We start from the raw sequence: 21,720 nt of genomic DNA, 5'->3' as shown, positions 1-21,720 counted from the left end.
AATTTAAGCATAAAGTAAACAGAATTTTCTGAAAGGGTAACTAAACGGGACCTGTTTGTAGAGGCAATCTGAAGCTTTACCATGGCCACCTCCACACCACCTAATGAACTAGTCCACAGGTATGGAAAGCACCAACGAGATTTAATAAAAACGAAATAGAACAAAAAGAACACCTACCCAGAATAGGTAAAAAGGGGAATCACTTGGACAGCTTATCTTATATGCCCCTGTCCCTTTTCACTAAGAACATTTGCTTACATGACAGAAGTGAATTCCCTTCACACTGTTGCCCATCTTGTCAAGAGGAGGAGACCAGCACATCATGCCCATGACATTGGGGACAACCAAGAGAATACCCCCAGCAACTCCAGATTTTGCAGGAAGACCGACCTGGAAATAATTTAATAAAAGGGCATTCATATAAATATTTTAGTAAATAAAAAGGTGATGTCTGAGAACCGTTTAACAATTATGACACATATAGGACCAACCGTGACAACCTGAGCTCAATCCCTGAGAACAGTGTAGAAGAAAAGAACTGGCCTCGAGCTGTCCTCAGACTTCCACATAACCCTTTGCCTCCCAAACAAACAAACAAACAAACAGGTTCCCAGCCCGTTGTCCTTCTCAATAAATAAATGTTAAAAACTTTAAGCAATGGTATATACCCAAGTAAGGTAATTTCTATATTAAAAGTATTGCATAGATATGTATCAATATATTTATAATACAGTAAATGAGGTCAAGTTACAAAAGATCTTGGAATACAGGATATATAGATAAAATATTACAAGACATTCAGTAAGGAAGAGTATTTAAACTTGAACTGTGGGGCTATGAATATTCTTATTTTACAGAACTGTTTTTTCGAATTATCCTTTTTTAAAAAAGCATACTGATTGTAAATATAATAGTCTTTTCTGAAAAATAATTCATAACTAAAAAAGAAATGAGAAATTATATCTTCACAAGACTTTCTGTAGTATAGTGTCAGAGAAATAGACAAGGAATAGAGATAAATGTTAATGCAAATTAATCTGCTTCCAAAAAATGTAAATTTATATTATGCAAAATGGTATCATTGTACAATGATAGTATAATTATGATAAAGTACAAAATTAGCATCACCAGGGAAACAGTCACTAGTGGATTGCTAGATTCAAATATTAAGTACTTGACAGAAATATGCCACTACAGTAATCTTGCAAAAATTAAACAAAACCATCAGATTGGATCTACCAATTTATAAGAAAGAAATACAAGGGAAAACAGAACGGGCACAGAGGGAAGTCAGAGAAAATATACAGGAATAGATGACTCATTGTTTTCAGGTAAAAATCACAAAGTAAAGAGATATCATGAAACACAAAAATAAGAAAGCTTTATTTACATTCCAAGTCAAACAAAATGTAGAATTACACAAATAATCTCAATGATTAAATATTTTTATGTTAAATTTGTTGGTAATGTTACATGTAAAACTAACAAGTTTTATTTTATATGCAATAGCTAAGTTTTTATAGTACTAAAATGCTGCACTATGTATTTAGTTACATGTTGGAGTATAACAAGATAAAATAAATGAAACATGCATGCACACATATGAAACAAGATTGGCCATTTCTCATAAATATCAAAGGTGAATAATGAAAAACATGAGATCCATTTCTCTATTGTGCTGCATTTGAGAACTGGGCGTAAGTATAATGGTCTGAGTTCAATCCTTGGAATCAATGCATAGGCACAAATGCACACACACACACACACACACAGACACACACACACACACACACACACACACACACACACACACACACGGAAAAAAGGGGGAAGGAGGAAATTTTCTTAAAAAAAAAAAAGAAAAAATTACAAAAACAATTTTTGGAAGGGTACTATGATCTAACTTAAAAAATAAGATCAAATAAGAAATGCCTACATATTTCACAAGTGCCAAATGCACAAATCTTAAAGAACACTTTCAAAACTTACTATTATATACGCTCAAGTCCTTTAAAACATCCACAGCCATAAGCAGAGTCAGGCCTCGTGTGTGCATTTTCTAAGTTTAAGAACTTCTTGAGGTAATGATGTGCACAATGCCACGCCTCAGCCATGAAATGACTTCAGAACAGAAGTGCTGACTCCCCCCCCCCGAGACAGGTTTCTCTGTGTAGCCTTGGCTGCCCTAGACTCACTTTGTGGACCAGGCTGGCCTAGAACTCACAGCGATCCACCTGCCTCTGATCCACCTTTAATCCCTGAGTGCTGGGATTAAAGGCATGCACTACCACGCCTGGCTAAGTGTTGACATCTTATACGCTAAAAGTGACTGCATTTTTAAAGGACATCTCTCATACTGTTTATCTCTACTCCTTACTCATTTGTAACCAATTAACCTTGGAAATAAGCCTCTGTCCAAAAATAATATAGCTTTAGAAGCAAAGTTCAAACTGTATTTGAAAAGTACCAGCCTAGACTAGTTCCTCGCAAGAGAACATTAATCATCAATTACTTACATGGAACGCGAACTGCCCGGAGAAATCGTACATGCCGCAGGAGTGCATCAGACTCAGTGTGTTTCGAACTGCCTCAGGACTCAGGACTCTCTCCCCAGTAATTGGGCAGAAACCACCATTAGCCAATGTTGCAGCCATCACACTTGCGGATTCACATGTCACTTCAATGGAACACAGCTAAAACAAAGGAAAAAACTTGAGTGATGAAAATTTAGGCTCATGGCCTTTTCATATCTCAGCTGCCTTCTATGACAATCTATTTTATCTGATATCTCCTATAAATCTGAAATATTTGCTCTAAAGGTATGATTTTTACTCTAAACTTGACATTTCTAAGATTTCAATTGACTAAAGTTCTAGTTACTTTAAGATTTATTCAGGTATGACCAAATTTATAACATTTTGGTGTCTGATTTAGTAAGAGCCAAGCCACCGCCTAAGCACTAAGCTTTGTTACTGCTCTATATAGTATCTAAACTTGTTTAATAATGCTTTCTTTCTACCTATCAGACATTATTGTTAATGTAACAGCAAGAAATAAACCCTAAATCCTTTTAAGACAAAGCAACACACACCAGCAATAAGACAGCATAAGCTGTGCTACACTGACGTCCGTACCACAGGGAGTATGGGATGCTGTCTGACAGGACAGTGAAGATGTTGTGTCTTAGCTTAGAGGCACATACATACTACATGTTAGCCCGAAAAATGACCATGTTGGGAAGGGATATGACGATGATGATGATGATGATGATGATGATGATGATGATGATAAAACTCTTGACATTTCACTCATTAAAAAAAACTTAGCATTCCAACTTACAGAGCAACAAGGGAAAAACAGAAAGAAATATTTAAGACAGCCCGAGCCTAGGTGCTCCATGAACTTATACAATGCTACCTTTTAAAACATCCATTAATATTCATTTGTTATTTACTGAGGACTGCAGATATACCATAACAGAAAGCATAGCTAGAAAGAAATTTTTGCATGTAGACGTCATCAAGGTAACAAAAATAAAAACCATGGGTATACTCAGTGGTAGCACACTTGCCTTTGTATTATCAAAGCCCTAAGTTTGATTCCCAGCATTGAAATATACCATCAAAAGCATTAGCAATTTACCTCAGAAAGCCAAACTTACTCATAAACCTAAAATAATATTCCTCCACATTTTATTTTTAATTAACAGCAACCAAAACTGGCAGAAAGGGGATAAGGCTGGCTTCTCTAACTACATAAGCTGTTACATTGGCTCCCAGAGCAGGGATTTTTGTATCGTTTAGCAAGGTATGGTCGTACATACCACTAACCACAGCACTGAGCAGATCTGAGTTGGAAGCCAGCCTGGGGGTACACACAGTGAGCTCCAGGCCAGCCAGACCCCATCTCAAAAAAAGAGAAAGGGGAAATTTAAATTCCTACTATCATTGCCTGAGTGAGGAGATACTTTCAGAAGTAAAATTTAAATTCCCATAATCATTTCCTAATTTATACTTAGTATTAATCGGAATTTTGCTTATTATGGAAGATTTAAATTCCTAGTATCATTGCCTAAGTAGGGACATCTTTTTAAAAACAAAATAAAATTTAAACTCTCTTAATCATTTTCTAATTCATACTTAGTATTAATCAAACTTTGCTTGGCATAAAGTTATATTCTCCTAGCTGGACAAATGCAAATTTAAAAATGATTTCCCAATAGCCTGATGCTGCTCACTTAAATTCAGTTCTCCATAAGATAGAGTAACTCTATTGCTATCTCTTGATTCCTGTACTAAAGAATCAAAATCCCACAAAAGATTAATAGCACTGTTTAAACTGTAATAGCCAAAATTAATGTGCTTTATGGCTAGAGTAAGACGGACACTAATGTCCAGTGACAGCTTAGAGGAATTGCACACATCGCACGCTAGGTTTAGTGTTGTACTTGCTGGTAAGTGAAATAAGGCTCAGTACCCAAAGAACTCATTATTGAATTAATTTCATATGGATAGACTGGACTCCCAATACAGCTTTCCCACTAACTAAATGGAAATCTGGGACCTGTACTTACATTATTAGATTAAAATCAAAGCACCTTCATAAGTAAGGAAAATTCAAAGTAAACTAGAAATTTAAAAACATAGTCTACACATTTTCACATTACAGTTGATTACATAAAAATACGTGGGAAAAAGAGAGATTTAAAAAAAAAAAAAAAGCTGTTCTACACTGATGTCCGTACCACAGGGAGTATGGGATGCTCTCTGACAGGACAGTGAAGATGTTGTGTCTTAGCTTAGAGGCACATACATACTACATGACATTGAAGGCATGTGCTGAACAATTCTCAGTGCCAATCACCAATTAAACAAAAAACATACAGTCAGAGAGACAGCAGAAAAGAATGACACCTCAAAACACTGCTAGAAGCCCTTTGCAAACAAGTAAGTTTTCTGTAGGTAAAATATAAAAACTACAAAACCAGACAGGAGAAAACAGTTTCTGAAACTGTTCATCTTTATCTAAATGTTTCTCCACTGTTTGTCTTGCTCGATTCTGATGTGTGGATTTTAAGACATATGGACTTGAAGTAGCTTTTCACAGCATCTTTAGAAAGTCAATGGAAATTTATATTCTCGTGGCCTAGAGTTAGGATTTTCAACGTATCTAGCTTGTAAAAAGTAATACATCTATGTATTTATAAGGATTCAAACAATTAAGAGTGAAAATTACCTGGAAATAAAAATCTAGTATCCCAACCATGTCTGTGCCTTCTGGAAAACACTGGAAAAAAAAAATCCAAAAATGCAGAAAAGCAATGAAACTTGGGCAAACAAACAAAATAGCACACAATAAAATTTATCAGTATTATAAGCTTAAGGTGTATAAAATGTTGCCCTAACCCTGACATCAGACTAGTATGGAGTTCATAAAAGAATCTCAAGTTACATCATGGTATATAAATTCCTAAATTCTATTTTAAGAGACAAAGACTAAGTAATTTGTAACTTATAATCATACTGAATCATGTAGAATCTTAAAAAGTTTTATCAACGCTAGTCAGATACTGCACTAAGAAAAAGGGAACTTCAACCAAAATTTGCATTAATATAGTCAAATGTTTGAATACTATCAAATATATAGTCAATTTAATATTAACACGAGTAACTTGTTAACACAGACTCAAAAGTGTTTCTTAAAAACGCTTCACTTTAAGTAATCATAAGCTATTGTTGAGTTCTTAGATGTCATTTTATTAAACAAAAATAACTTTGAATAGAAACAAAAATTTTAAAACCTTCTTTTCTTTTAAGTAATATCCTATTGCAAAATTTCGATCTCCACTTTCTCGTTCAGACTGAAACCTAAAAGAAAAAGAGAAAAACCATTTAACTTTATGATTGTTCTTGAATTGTTTACAAAGCGGAGTATAAAGACAGTAACTTAAGACTCAGGACTGTTGGAGTCTGTCCTAGTTCTCTCAACGGAACAGTTACACTCCCTTGGGTAGTAGGTTTTCACTCACTCTGAGAGGACTGAAAGGCACTCAGATCCTTTCTAAACTTCACACATTCTGAACAAAGAAGCTAACTTTAAAATGCCAAAATATGCCATCACTAAAATAATCTGAACTGGTTTGTCAACTGTCTTGTCGAATCACAGAAGTCCAGTAAGCTGAGGAAAGTGACAGGAACTCACGTACAGCAACACAGAAGCTGGAACTCACTGGTTTAACAGTGCTAAGTCCCATGAAACAAGAACAATTTAAAAATACTAAAAGTAGAACCTCCAGGACAAATTTTTTGTGGTTTTGGTTTTTTGAGACAGTGTTTCACTGTGTAGTCCTTGTCCTGGAATTTGCTTTGTAGACCAGGCTGGCCTAGAACTCAGAGAGCTGCCTGCCTCTGCCGTGCTACTATTAAAGGCATGTGCCACTATGGTGCAACTGTCTAATATATTTAATGTTTATGTGTTTTTTCCTGCATATATGTCTGTGCCACTTGTGTGCTTTGTTTCCACGGAGGTCAAAAGAGGTCATCAGGTCCCTTGTGGCTAGAGTTGCAGATGACTGTTATCCACTATGTGGGTGCTGGGAATTGAGGCTAGGTCCTCTGGAGGAGCAGCCACAGACCATAGCCACAAGCCATCTCATTCTTCCAACCCCTGGGCACCAAATTTTTAGGGGTATTAAATGTCAAAAATGCACACAAAACACAAGCTGGAAGACTTACACAAGTTTCCTTATCACATCTGTATTTTGAAAGGTTAACTCTACACCAGTTGGGGAAAGGGAAGGAAGAACGTGAGTGATATAGCAGACCACTGACATGAGAACCGAAGAAAGCCTGCATTAAGTAGAAGTTCTATGAGCAAACATATAAACAGCTGATCAAGTCTTGCACTGGAAACAGAATGACACAGTAAAGTCTTGCCTTACAGCACCTGATAACATAATCTACACAGAGATCCCAAACAGCTTACACAGTCCGTCTGAGAGATCGACCTGGCAGAGCCCAGAAGCAGAACAGTACTTCTGCTGAACAGTGGCAGAAATAAGCATGGCAGTATTACTTTCAATATTCTTATGATCAGAAAATAATATGGAAAAGCTCTTCAGCTCCATGCCTGCCTGCTTTCTCTCCCTTCACTATGGAGCGGAGGCAGGCCTCAGGAATTTCTGGCAAGCGGTCTACCAATGAGCTCTTTCCCTGGCCCTCCTTTTGAGACAGTTTTTCTAAGGTATCATGCTAGCCTTAAACTCACTCTGCAGCAAAGACAGGGATTGAACTTCCTGAGCCTGTGGCCTCAAGCTGCTGATTAGCTAGCATCTGCCTGTGCCACTAGGCTCAGTTTGTTATCCCTTAAAAACCAAACCAAACCAAACCAAAACCTTAACTTACTGAAAGAGCAGAGAACCTCCTAATGAGATCCCAGGGAGCTTTCTGAAAAAAGTGGTAAAGCTGAGGCAGCAGCGCCCCTGGTCCTCCATGGAAAAAAAACCTGTCTGTCCCTGCTCTATAAAAACCTGACTTTCAAAAATAAATGAGTAAAATAAAAACAGAACCCCCACAAAAGAAAAATTTAAACACAAGGGCCTAGAAACTAAACTGTTTTGATTTAGAGTCTAAACAGAGTAACAAATATACTAATTTGATTAGTTCATAAATTATATATGCCATCAACAACATTCATTTATTCAGAGTTAACATAATTTTATAAACCGATTAATGTTCTGTTCTTGCATGTATTAACAGTAATGTGATTATGTAAGATAACTAGGGGGTTGAAGAGGTGGCACAGTGACTAAGACCATTTGCTGCATTTACGGAGGACCAGAGCTTGGCTTCTTTAGGTGGCTCATACCACCTTATGTCCAGCTCCAGGAGAGTGGATGCCCTCTTCTGCTTCCACAGGCACCAACACGGACATACACATACCTTTAAAAGAATCATACGAATAGACACATATATACACACAAATTTGTATGTATATATACTTATTCTTGGAATACATGCTGGGTGATTTAAGGGAAGTATAAAATATGTATGTATGTATATTATTTGAATCTTACAAACATCCGCATGCAAACCAATGTGTCTCCTGTGTCTGCTCGGCCCCCCACCCGCACCCTGCCATCCCTCCCTCCTTCCCTCTGAGCAGGCTAGGGCGATGGCTCACTTGGTAAAGTGCTGGTGTATAAGCACAAAGATCTGAGATTAAATTCCCAGACACCAACTAAAAAGCTAGGCATGGTGGTGCATGCCTGCCTGTAACCCCAGGGTTGGAGGTGCGGAGACAGGGAGATCCCTGAAACTCCTGGCAGATCAGCTACCATAACCGAATCAATAACGTTCTAATTCAGTGAGAGATCCTGTCTCAAAATAAAAAATAAATGTAGAGAGCAATTCAACATCAAACTCTGACCACCACACATGTAAGTTCACACACACACACACACACACACACACACACACATACACACACACACACACAAAACAACACACACATATACAATTAATATCCTTAAAAATGAAAAGAACAGAAGAGACAGATACCCTTTGTTTCATTCTTTCAACTTTTCTACAGACTGAAAATTTCAAAATAAAAAATTGGGTTAAAAAATCATTAGCCAGGAACCAGCCACTGGGCAAAATGTCCTCGTTTCAACCACTGGCAGAATTCTGCCTAAACATGGGCAAGCTTGGATGCAGGCAGAACTGACAGCCAAACTCGGCCAAGACAGGGTCAACAAGTCCTCAATAGTTCCTGCCTTACAAATATGTAAAGCTGAAGATGATGCTCCAACGTTATAGAGTTTTGGGTGACTGTTCAGGCAGCCAACTGTCCCTGTTATTTTTGTCAATTTGGAAACTAGTAACCTGCACTTCCTGTTTACTCAGGTAATCAATTTTATTCCTTCTTAAGTTGGGATTGAAGACCAGATAGTTTAGTTTTACAATTAAGCTTAGTTGTTTAGGGACTAAGATGTTTTTAGGTCTAGATCGAAGTTTTAAGTTGATAGAGATGAAATATGATAGATATTTATTTACATTCAGAATTTTAGATTCATCAAGATAGGAAAATGTTTTCTTCAAGTTGCTAAATACAAATAGCCAAAACACTATGAATGTAACATTTATATAATTTCTGATTGTTTTGTGGGTTTTCTTGCTGTATGTAGTTAATTTTATATATGTGTAATAATATAAATGTGTAAAAAAATTATTTAAAAATCATTAGCCAGGTATAGAGAAATAAGGTAATGCAGGTATTATAGCCAAAAAGAAATTAGCAAGCCCAGGTATTTGGAGATAAACTTGAGGTACCTTCTGACTCTACGATTATGATATTTATTAAAACTTTGGAAAGGCATTTTTAAATGTTTCTTTCAGGTAATTTAGATTTATCTCTAATGAGCAAATTCTAAGTAACTACCTATTCACTGACCACAAGTAGGCTGTGCATATACATGCATGTGTACATACATACATGCGTGTGTATGTGTGTCTCAATGTGTGTATATAAGAAGTAAAACAGTATTGAAAATAAAATGTTAGTCTTAATTGTCAGGTGAATTTAAAGTCTGGCCAACTGTAAAAATTCATTAAAAATTAGACTCACGTTGCATTACTGAATCCAACATACTCATTACCAGCCATCTTATTCAAAAACTGCATCACCTACAAACCAGAATAGGAAGTATTAGTAACCAAAACTAAATACCTGAGGAATGTAAGCACAAACATGATTCGGCATTATACTTACATAGTCAAATTTCTCAGCATTATTTACTCCTTGCTGAAAAGAAATGAAAGGCAGGCATGTTAATACAGACACTACTGACGTTAAGGACGAAGCTAACACAATACAAACTGCAAACCACTACCATTGTAATCAATGCTCTGCACAGTACTTTTACTAGGAAATCCTTCTAAAGTAACTTAGTATTTAAACTTTTATACATCTCAACATCCATATGTTGAAAGAAAATAAAAAAATTACAAAGGGAATTTTTATTTTAAGGATATATTTACTAATCCCAGAATTACAGAATACAAGTTATCCTGGAATCCCTTATCTGTCAAAACAGCACATGATTTGCTAAAATGCTAAAAGTATGCCCTTAAAACATAATTAAAATATGTAAAGCATGATTTTTTAAATTAAGAACAATGTATTTTTAAAAAGCAAACTCTTTAACCAGTATTGAGTTAGAAAACTGAGTTGTTACAAAACTGATCTTTTCTAATTCTAACACATACAAATGCTGGCTACATTATACTACTAGCATGGACAACCTTCTATCCTCACTAATTCACTTTAACAGTGTTTGAGCTAAAAACTTTTTATTTCATAGTTCAACAAAGTTATCTTTAATTATATTTAATATTATGCCAATTCAGAATGTGGAAGATGTATTGTTTCATTACTTCTAGTTCTGACATGGTATCTACCGCAAATGTCACTAGAAAAACGCCTGTGTAATGTAGATCAGTTCAAGTAGCCAAATGGTTTCATTTTACCTCGACGAAGTTTACAAAGCAGTAAGCTGTAGATCTGAAATCAAACGTATTAATTGGTGATATGCACCCAATAGAAACAATACATCTCTAATTTCTAAAACAGGATTCAAATAAAATAATTTGACAACCATTTTAAAAAAGCAATTTGCTAAGAATCTACCCTCAAAGCTCCAAAGCATTATAATTTGGAATGTTGTCACAGGGAGTTGGTTCCAGAGTGTCATCTACTGAATAAAGCAAGGTCCATTCTCCCTATGAGAAGGATAAGTTATGACTGGTAATATATAAAACCCTACAAATCAAGTTATTTAAGAAAGTACAACCACAGGTACATGACCAGCAACGAGAGGGAACACCAGAGTATGCCATCAAAATTAGACATTAACAAAACTTAATGTAGGAAAAACTTACTGACAACTAGACTGTAACCCCATGTGTATATTTTTTCTAAAGCATCCTGACATTTTAAAACTTTCTTATATTATACCAGAATTTAAAATGTAGACATGTAACTCCAAAGCTGTTCAATGAAAAATAATTAAAAGAAGAAATTACCAACTTCATTGAACTGTTGCAGTTGTCAAAATATTCCATAGATCCTAATGCTGTAAAATATGTAACAACATTTAAGCCACAAAAACCTTTTTAACCTTAAAAAAAGAAAAAAAAAAAGGCACAACTTTTGGAAAAGGATGTCAGCATTTATACTGTGACGTCACATGGATAATCACTGGTTACACAACTTATCAATATAAAATAATCAAGTTATATTGGACTTTCATTCTCTGACATAAGCTGTAACCTGTAAAATTAATACAAGTTTTCATTGCTGAATTATCAAGTTTAACATTAAAAAAAGCAAAAACAAAAAACAATACTTTGATCCCTTTTATGGCTTACAAAATTAAATTTTGCTTAAATTGTTAAAAACTCAATTTATCTTTATTATAATATTTATTGCATTCAATATCTACTATTAATGTTTTTAATAGGCACCTGAAATGCCCTCAGCAGATTTACACAAGTGAGGAAAAATAAAACTTGAATGACCATGCAAACTAAAGAGTTTCTCTTTCGTATTTAAATGTATTAGCACTTGATTAATTTTTGTTTTTATTATCGACCCTGAAAATAGTGTTTAACCTAAATCTTTACAATTTAGTTGCCCCATATCTCTTGGACAGGTTTCATGTAACAAATTGGATCAATGGGACCTAACTTTAATATTTTAATTTTGAAATGTTACAGTAAAAAGCTTTTGTGCAAAGCTCTTAAGAGAAAAACAAATATACACATATAAAACAGAGTATATGAGCTCTGCCAAGTTAAAGAAAAACTGAACTTGCATACTAATTTGTATGATTATCTTAGAGCATTTTCTTTGGTCTTCAAAATCATAACTGAGTTTTTAAGTTCATGTGCCAATTGATATTTTCTTCTGACAGAACATGGTGAAAGTTCTCACCCTATGGTTTCTACATTAAGAAATATTGCCCATAGTCAATGAGCACGCTGATACAGAACCAGGTTCTGTTACAACAGTATTCCTCAGGTCTACATACCTGGACTGTGTCATACAGTAATCAATATCACACCTAAGCTGAACCTGCTTAAGCCTCATTTCAATTTTGTTGAACTACAGAAAGGGAAACAGCCTAGAATACTGTTATTGTAATAACAATTTACAAGTAGGCGTTAGCTGATTCACAGGCTCAATACCATTAACTTCAGTACTTTTACTCTAAAGCAGTGAACTATAACAAAATTTGAACACAAGATGGTCTTTTTTCCCGGAAAATGGGAACTACCCAAACTCAAAAACAAATTATTTTAAGAAAGGCATATAGAAAATACACATGGAAAGTAATGTTCTTAAACTATCAATGCTCCTGCCCCTTAATCCTTCATGTACCAGGTATGTTTATTCCAGCATGAAGATCACAGTACAAACACTGTTATAATACTGTGTTATTTTAATTCTGAAAAAGGTCACAGAAATTTGTAGTAAATAAAATTCGAAGAATTTTTAAAAATTAAACTGGGCAAAATGTTTTAAAATTCGAATGCACTTACTAAATGATTTTCAAAAAAGAACCATGTGGTCTGTTTATATGAATTTATCTTCTATAAACATGCCTAATTAACTATAGAGTTTACATCTCTTGAAGAAAAGAATAAGTGAAAATTTAACAAAGGTGATACAGCTTTAACTCATTAAAACAATTCATTTAAGTGCCAGGGAAGTGGTTCAAAGTACAAAGCTGCCTAGCATCCACAAGGCCCTATTATTTGAAACCAGCGTAATAAAAAATAAATTGAAAGAATTATTTTAACTATGCCAGAGTATTTTTATGTCTGATTTTACAACATATTCATGAATTCACACGTGTAATAAATAATACTTGGCAACACTAAAAAAAATGTTTCATTAAACAGCCAATATGTTAATCAGTTATTATGAAACGTACTATAGTCATAAAGAGTGGGCATGCAAGTTAATTAAGTATTAGCGATCACAGAAGAGGCAAAGAGAGGTGATAGAAAATAATTTTACAAAATAGTCTTGGTTTAATCTTGCCACACACACAAAAAAATCTTCTGAAACTAAACATTACTAAACTATAAATTAGTATTATAAGCGAAAAGTAACATTGTTCTAGATCTGGGTTTTCAGGCTTTTTGGAGTCAGGCACTACTATCAGGGCTGGCTGGCCTAGCACTCATGATGTACACACAACTGACGTCAAACTCACAGACCCACCTGCCTCTGCCTCAGAACACTGGGATAAAGAGGTGAGGCCCTGTGCCCTGCTAGATCTAGTATTTTTATAGATTATTTCTAAAAGAACTGAACAATTAACTTAGTTGGAAAAAAAAATCTACCTTTCAATTAAACAAAGAAAAAAGAACCCTCAAATGTGTCTCAAATTTATAATTTTAGTAAATTTCCAAATTTACAATGCTGTATTTATAGCACTAAGCTCCTGTGCTCTCACTGTACCAAGCCCAGAGCATCATGCACTACTACTAAAAGTGACAGATCATCTTAGAAAGTGGGTTTTACTAAGAAATCTAGCAGATTTTGGCTCACATGACAAATAGAGAATAGCAGTATAGATCAATTCAACTTGCCTTGAGTTTGTATGAATCAACAATTTAAAATCTTTAAGTTTTAATTAAAAATGACTGCTTTGTAAAACAGGAGAAAAAAACCCCACACAACCAAACTTTAAATAGTTAAACTTAGAAACAAATACTAGAATAGACATAAATATAATCATGTAGCATACTATACTTCTAAAATTAAAAATACAACACTGACAATCATTTTGTAATTTGTTGCTCTCAGTTTCCCAGCCCAATACACTAGCCATCAGACTTTAACTTTTAAACCAAAACTGGGTTAAGGTTTTAACCACTGAAAAACAAAAACATGAAATATGCTTTTTAACCTAAACATGCCTCTTATTTTTACTCTTTGCTTTAAACCAAACAATCACACATTATCATCATGAAATAAAACATAAAGGATGCAACAAAAGTATTCCCTTGAAGTTAGCAGCTGCCAGAGGAAAAGAGCGAGTAAGAATAGTAACCTTATGTCTTTGTAATTATGTGCATTTTAAGTGTAAAATTACATTTGTTTTTAAAAAGGTATTTACCTATATAGCTTTGTTTAAAATTTTAAATATTGGAGTTTTCCTATAAGCTTAGTGGTTAAGAATTAATGCAACAGGTTCCTTCTGTCCAAATCCTCCTTTTTCCACAATCTGCTAATCCTTTTGAACACTTGCTCTGCCTCTTCCCCCATTTCCTGAGGATCACCACCAATCCTACAAGGAAAAAATATCAATACTACAAAATTATGAAATAAAGAGTCTTACTAAAGACTCTACTTTTTTTTTTTGGAGGGGTGTAACACGAGATTTGTTGCAATGGCACCATAACAAAGGCCCAAACTTTGAATGGAAAAAAAAGAAAAAAGAAAAAAAAAAAAACAACACAACTAAACAGTCTTAAAAAGAGATAAACACATGGCTACATCTAGCAGCCATGGTAAACAGACTGTGCTTTAGGCACTTACATTTAAGTTCCCTGGAGCCAGTTTGCTTCCAGACAGCAAGCACCAACTAGCCTCTAAGTAATGACTACATGTACCCAGATGCAGCTTTTAGGCCAATAAATCACTATCTTTTGTACAAGTTAAAATAACACAGCATTTCTGCTAAAGTCAAAGATGTCATTAAATGAAATAGCAATCACCCATGTTAAATATATCACAGTAAACTCTAGTAAATGACAGTAAAAGTAGATTCTACTGCTGATACAACCCATCCAGAGTCCATTCTCTAGAAGCGAAACAACTGGGCTCGTTGGCTATGTTTTATTACCTCACTACAAACTGCTACCAATTTATAAATGTATGATCATACAAATAGAGGCTGCATACAGATATTTAATGAATCCAAATTAATTTTTTAAAGGAACCTAAGGAATATCTTCTTTAGCAGGACAATTTTACAGCCCTATCGAGATGCTACTTTTTAAGATTTGCATTATTTTCAGTTAGAAAAATTACTTGTGAAACAGTCTGAAAGCAGAGACTCAAAAACAATGATCTTAAATATGAATGTCCAACTTTGCTGGCAAACTTAAATCTTTTACAAATTTAAAACTGATTAAATTCACAAATGCAAGATGACCTTTGTACTGTGGGACACTGAACTGCATTTCTGTTGTCTGTCAGTTTCTTTACTGTTCCTAATTATACTAATGTGGGTCAATGTGGTTTATGACATATGACTGACCATGATAAGTGAAACTAATGAAATGATGGTGTGGAATGACCAGACATGCAATTCCCACATGCAGTATGTCAGTGTACTTGACTGGGCCCATGAATCATTAAACAAAAGGATTTAAACTACATGCAGTTAAGGAGGTGTTCTGTAAATCATTTACATGTGCCCTCTAAAGAGAGCCCTACTGGTGTGCCACGCTAATCTTCTCCAATGTGATTACTCTCCATTGTGACAGGATCTTACTTCCTGTAGCAAGGTCTCTCGTCAAGTCTCCCAGTCTACCCTAAGTCACAATGTACCTGAGGAACCTTGGACTTCGGACAGCCCCTCCACTGTACTAGTTTTTAAGCTGGAATCCATGAATCATCTTCAAGAGGGTTACTGAGCCCACTAAAATAGATGTAAAATCATGGAATCTGGGCATTTTGTGAAGACCCAAAAACGGTTTAGAGCCATTCTAGTGTTTTGAAACCTAAGCATTAAAGAGACTGTAGATTACCTTTCCTTAGTCCTAATTTATTACTTGCTCAACTCTGAATTATTAATGAGATTTTCTTTCATCATGACAATTAGTGAATTCAATGATAAAGGTCCATTTATCTATATATATTTCATACTTAGGACACCTAAAGGCAGAGATCTGTCTTGTATATGACTGCATTGTTACTGTACACAATAAATGTTAATCTCAGGATAACTAGATATCATAAAAATTAACTAAAACTAGTTACATTAAAAGATGCTTGGCTATAAAACCTACTTTACTAGAGTTAAAAAAATTAAGTAGGCCAATGCTTATAAAACATTGCCCTAAAATAAACATATATTCTTAAGATGATAGTTTTCTGCTTTAAAACTTACTGACAGTTAACACAGGACTTCCAGCATAGGAATCAGCAGAGTTTTTGTAACTGGACTAAGCCTGTAATGTACCCTTCACCATTCTGAGTCCCTTATCTACAGGAATGCACATACAAATCCATGAGTTAGGTTGTACCCTAACTTGGAATACACAGGCACAAATTTACTGAGGAACATACGTGTCCCAAACACAAAATTTATTTTAATAAGTAACATAACTAGAAATTTAAAACGAAAAAATGGGGAAACAATGGAGATTGTGTGATAAATATAAGTCTATCACACAATAGAACCATTTTGAAATACTTATTTCAAAACTTTAGCTTCCAATTATTAAGGCAATACAGACATCAACACAATAAGTCAACATACAATACAAACATCAAAACTTAAGTAATATAATAATTGGAAGAAGCCTTACTTCTTTTACTTATGGCATGATATAAGTAAAACAAATGAAACAAATTTAAATGAGAATTGTGATCCCAGTTTATGAGGTTAAAAACAATCTGTTGTTTTAAATTGTAATCAATATTTTATCTTAAACTTAAATTAAAACATTTGCTCCTATACTTTAAAAAAAAAAATTAAGACACTGAAAAGAAACACCTCAACTCCTACTGATCTATAAAGTAGTTAAATCTATGCCAAAGCTTTACATCTAGAAGTTAGCTAATGACATTCATGGTGAGTCATATGTTTTTCATTTTGTCCTTGAAATGACATCATGGATGCTCGGGGTATAAATAAAAACCCTAACCCAATATAACAAGACTTTTTTCTTTTTTCTTTTTTTTTTAAGACTATTTTCTTAATTCCAAGAGAAAACTTATCATAGTCCTACATAAACAACCCAAAATGCATGTTTATTCCTTAGTTATTAAAAATGTTACTAGGTTAAAAGGAAATGTCAACATTTTACCTTTATTAATGAAGTCACAACAATTGCTCCAGCATTTACCATAGGATTATGTGGTTTATCTGTAAAATATAAGTGACAACATTGTTTCAAATACTTGGTACCTTTTCCTTGGATGTATATATACTTTTCATCAAGAAGAATTTTTCTGGAGTAAGGTACGTATCAAATCAGTTGTTGATACCTAGGATTCTACTCTGATAATCATATAGTAAAACAAGAATCCACATAACGTTCTGTAAAAAGTAATGTTAAAAGCACATCCAAATTCTATAACTCTGCCATTTCACTCTTAATCTTTCCATATTTAAACAGGGACCAAATCTCTATCTCAGAGTTATAATGACTGACTACATCTCAGAGTTACTATCATTAAAGGTCAAAAACGCATATAAGTGGCTAACACCATTGAAAAGCCCATCTGGTGTGATACATTTTTACTTATTAAAATGTTCCTGAACGTATGCAACTATGTGTATACATGTGTGTATAGACACTGAAGAAAAAAATATAAACATGATATCCCTAAAACAGTGAAATTACAGGAGGTTTAAATTGCATTCTCTATAATTTCAACACTTCTTGACAGTAAAGGATATATTTCTTATACATTTTTGAAAGATTAAAAGAAAATTTTATGTGTATGTGCCTTTATGTATATATGTGCACTAGTGCCTGGAGAGGCCAGAAAAGGAACTGGAGGTACAGACAGTTGTGAGCTCTCATCTGAGTGCTGGAAAATGAACCTGGCCCCTCTGTAAGGGCAGCATGTGCTCATGACCACTGGGTCATCATCCCTCCAGTGTGCCCCCCTCAATAAAATGGGGTGGGGTGCGCTGGAGAAGCTACCTAAACTTTTATGTTTACCCATAATCCTACCTTCTTTTAACTCTTAAATAGAATTTTAAAAGCTAAAGTTATTACATTACTATTCACTAAATGGAAAATTACTAACACAAAACTCTCGAGTGCGTAAAAACATCTGCTTCAAAACATTTCCAGCAAGGTATGGTGGTGCATTTTTCTAATCCCAGCACTGGGGATCAGGGAGCTCAAGGGCAGCCTGTCAACACGAGCTCCTGCCTCTAAACAAACTAACCAGCTTCTACTTGTGGTAATGACATCCTTCTGGGTAAGGTTATCGGACCTGACAGTCCTAGCATATACACTATAACCTGTACTACATTATTAGTCTCCATGAATTTTAGCAAGGTATATTCCACAAGACATGCCTCTAGCTTAATCTGTGAGCTCTGAAAAAGCAATCAAACACTTCCTCAAAGTATCAACAAGAGTCATGAAAGAAGCCAGCCATTCCTCTCAGCTATGTAATCGTGAGAAATAGGTCTAATGTCTCATCAGCCATAAGGTAGATACACAAACTGGTATTGTTCACGATGGAATATTATTAAAAGGAATAAAATGTCAGCATGCATGAACCTTAAACATATTAAGCTAAGTAAAATTAGTCATAAAAGAACAAATACTACGTCATTCCATTTATCTGAAGTTCCTGAAATAAGCTATAGATAGAAAGCAGATTGTTAAATTCCAAGGTTAAAAGAACAAGGGAATAATCACTGATGAATATAGAATTTGTTTTGCAGGTTGTCAAAATTTGAATAAGTGACGAAAGCTACTACATTATATACTTTTGTTACTATTTTTGTTGTGAAGCAATGTAAGTAACTCAGGCTGTTGTCAAATTCATGACTGTCTTTTGTACAACTGAGGAGACCACAGGTACACACATCTCCAGCCCAGTTTTAAACTATACACTTTCAAAAGAATAAACTGTGCTATTTATGACTTGTATCATTAAAGATAAAAGATTTCAGCTTCTTCCTTTTATCATCTGAAAAAATCAGCAAAGTAATGGATTTCACTGTGGTGTCCTCACACACGTGTTGTACTCTGCTCACGTGTGCCCCTCTCCCCACCCCACAGCAGCCCTTTTACTGATGTCTTATACGTATTTTAAAACAAGATTCTCTATAAGAGAAATCATGTAGTTTTAGATATTTTTCATTTAAAAAAGATCTAGAGGATAATTGTGTACATTATGGTCCATTTCCTTCAATGTAGGATCAACAATTCAAAAACGATCCTTTAAAATTGTACATTTTTGATCTAGCAATCCATTCTGACCAAGTTTCAAAGGAAACAATAACTTTATACTGCAGGTATAATTCTTCTGTGTTCATTTTATCATTTATACAACAGAGCTAAGACGTGAGATTGGTATGTATCTACCAGTGAATGGTATGAATTAACAGATATAATATATATAATAAAGGAATATTAGTAAGAAAGCATCCTTTATAATAACACAGATAAACCCAAAGAATAATATGATCTTCTTTATGTAGGATCTAAAAGTGTAGAATTCATATAAACAAAAAATAAAGAGTTAGGGGTGGGAGAGAAAAAAAGAAACACGATCAATGAAGAAATTTTAATTAGGTGAGAACAAGCCCAAATTATCAACCTGGTAAATAATATGACAACAGTTAATAACAATGCATTATAACAATAAGCTTCAAAGTTGCTGAAGAAGCAAGTTTGTGTTCATGCTACAAATAAAGTCTGTGAGACAATTCAAGACAGTTTGATTCATCCTTCTGTGGTGAAGACATTGTATAATCCATTAATGACTACAACTTTTAATTAAAAACAGGAAAAACTACATTTTAGTTACCATAAAGACTAGTTCTAAATGCTAAACGCCTGTTGTTAAAAATCTAAACACTGTAATGTAACTAAGATTTTACTTTCTCCAAATAATGCTGAAGAGGAATATGCTTTCTCTGAGAATATATATGATATCACTTGCTTTCTCAGAAGAATGCTATAATGTGTGTGTGTGTGTGTGTGTGTGTGTGTGTGTGTGTGTGTGTGTAAAGAGAAAAATCAAGAAAGCACAATACTTCAGGGTCTACACCAGAAACTGGTGAAGAAAAGCGGCAGCACTACTGCAGCGTAAAAGTGGTCTCAGTCAGGCTAGGAACATGAAACCTGTTTTCTATTGTAAGATGAATACGGCAGAAATAAAGGAAACAGTTTTAAATTCTTGAGCATAAATTAGCAGCACAAATAACTGTGCTAACACTTAAAAGTATTTAAACATTTGCCACTTGTTGACATGTTTTTTATTTTGGCCACTATCTCCATTTTGCAATAAATTATGCACAGAAGTCTTTCCTATCTTTTTACTTTCTCAAACTGTTCTGAACAAGTACTTCCTAAAAAGCTGGTTCATAACTGAGCGTATGTTAAAATTTGCTAATGCATATGTTAAAGAACTAAAAAGCATTTTTGAAAGGTCCCGAGTTTAATCTGGATCTTTATATTTTAAGTATTATACTAGAATTTGTAATACCATATAAATATTAAAGAACCTGATTATCCCATGTCCCATTGATGTTGTCAGGATATTCTCACATAGCTCAATTGTACAGTGCTCACCTATATTTTCTCCAATACCCCAAATCCATTCTTTCTCAATAACTCAGCTCTGTCATCTTATATAAACTAACCCAACCCTTGTTTCCCGAATCCTGTATACATACAGGGTATTTTGGCTTTGCTGATCATTAGCAATATGCAAAGCCTGAATTTTTCTTCTAAAACTGCATCAGAAGTAATATGATTTTGAAAAGCGTAACTTTGTCTTCTATGTTAAATGTACTTTATACCTCTTTCATATTAACTAAATAAGTTACTCCAAGAACCAAATCCCTTGTAGCCTCTTGAGTTGATCACTCGACAAGAAGGCTATGTAAGTATTATTAACCTAATCACTATAGGGTAGCTAAGGATGGGGCAGCATGATATGGCTTAAGGGTTAAGGGCTTGCTGTGCAAGCCTGAGGCCAAGGCTAATCACTGGCATCTGTCCTCTGACCTTCATATGTACACTGTGGCATGCACATACCCTTCATCCCACAACACTCATCCCATAATAATAAATGAAATTGTTTCCCAAAACTGCCATCTCAATAAATTTGTTTCCTCATTTACGATGGCAGAAAGTACCAGCCAATTTCAACTACAGGGCAAAAATTATTTATACTTTAAATACTTCAAAAGTACTACATGTAATTATACAGTAACTACCATTGTTTATTTGTGTTTACATTTATTATTTTTATAATCTTATATAGAAAGAGTAATATTTTTGACCATGTAGTGCTGAATACAGGTACAAACACATCTGTTTACCATAGCTTCACTATAAATCTACTAGTGGAATTTTAAATATGAAAAAGATTTTCAAAGCTGTTTTGAGTTGCACAGCATCCCTGAGAACTCTGGAATGAACAGGATACTGAAGGCTTCTGTCTACCAATCCTTTCAAACCTGCTGGTAACGAGACGTCTTATTAACTTTTATATTTCAATTCTTATGAAAAACCAGCACTAAAGTCTTGAGTTCTCATCACAAATTTCTTACACAGATCACACCACCAATAAACCATACTTTTAAAAACTTCTGCCACTTTCATTAATATGGCAAACATTTTATTAATAAATGTTAATTAATTTAGCCCACCCCCGCCACTTTATTTATTTATTTATTTATTTTTCGCTAAGAGGATTTTTACATTTTTCAGA

The 21,720-nt window shown here is 34.4% G+C and overlaps 1 protein-coding gene across 4 annotated transcripts in view; it reads right to left on the bottom strand.

Moving 5' to 3' along the window:
• GLS (glutaminase) overlaps positions 1-21,720 on the bottom strand; it is a 70,713-nt gene that overhangs the window by 27,623 nt on the left and 21,370 nt on the right. For all 4 annotated transcript variants that reach the window (XM_084778891.1, XM_084778892.1, XM_084778894.1 and 1 more), the window contains exons 7-13: positions 17,112-17,170; positions 9,769-9,801; positions 9,625-9,683; positions 5,801-5,867; positions 5,236-5,286; positions 2,517-2,693; positions 259-390 (exon numbers count right to left, since the gene is read on the bottom strand). In XM_084778891.1, the coding sequence (XP_084635017.1) occupies positions 259-390; positions 2,517-2,693; positions 5,236-5,286; positions 5,801-5,867; positions 9,625-9,683; positions 9,769-9,801; positions 17,112-17,170 (578 nt within the window). The remainder of the gene's footprint in view (positions 1-258; positions 391-2,516; positions 2,694-5,235; positions 5,287-5,800; positions 5,868-9,624; positions 9,684-9,768; positions 9,802-17,111; positions 17,171-21,720) is intronic.

This window comes from Acomys minous (assembly GCF_964271855.1).
Source record: "Acomys minous genome assembly, chromosome: 4".
NCBI classification, from domain to species: domain Eukaryota; kingdom Metazoa; phylum Chordata; class Mammalia; order Rodentia; family Muridae; genus Acomys; species Acomys minous.
The sequence above is the reverse complement of the archived record's forward strand: the minus strand, read 5'-3'. Positions and strand labels throughout refer to the sequence as shown.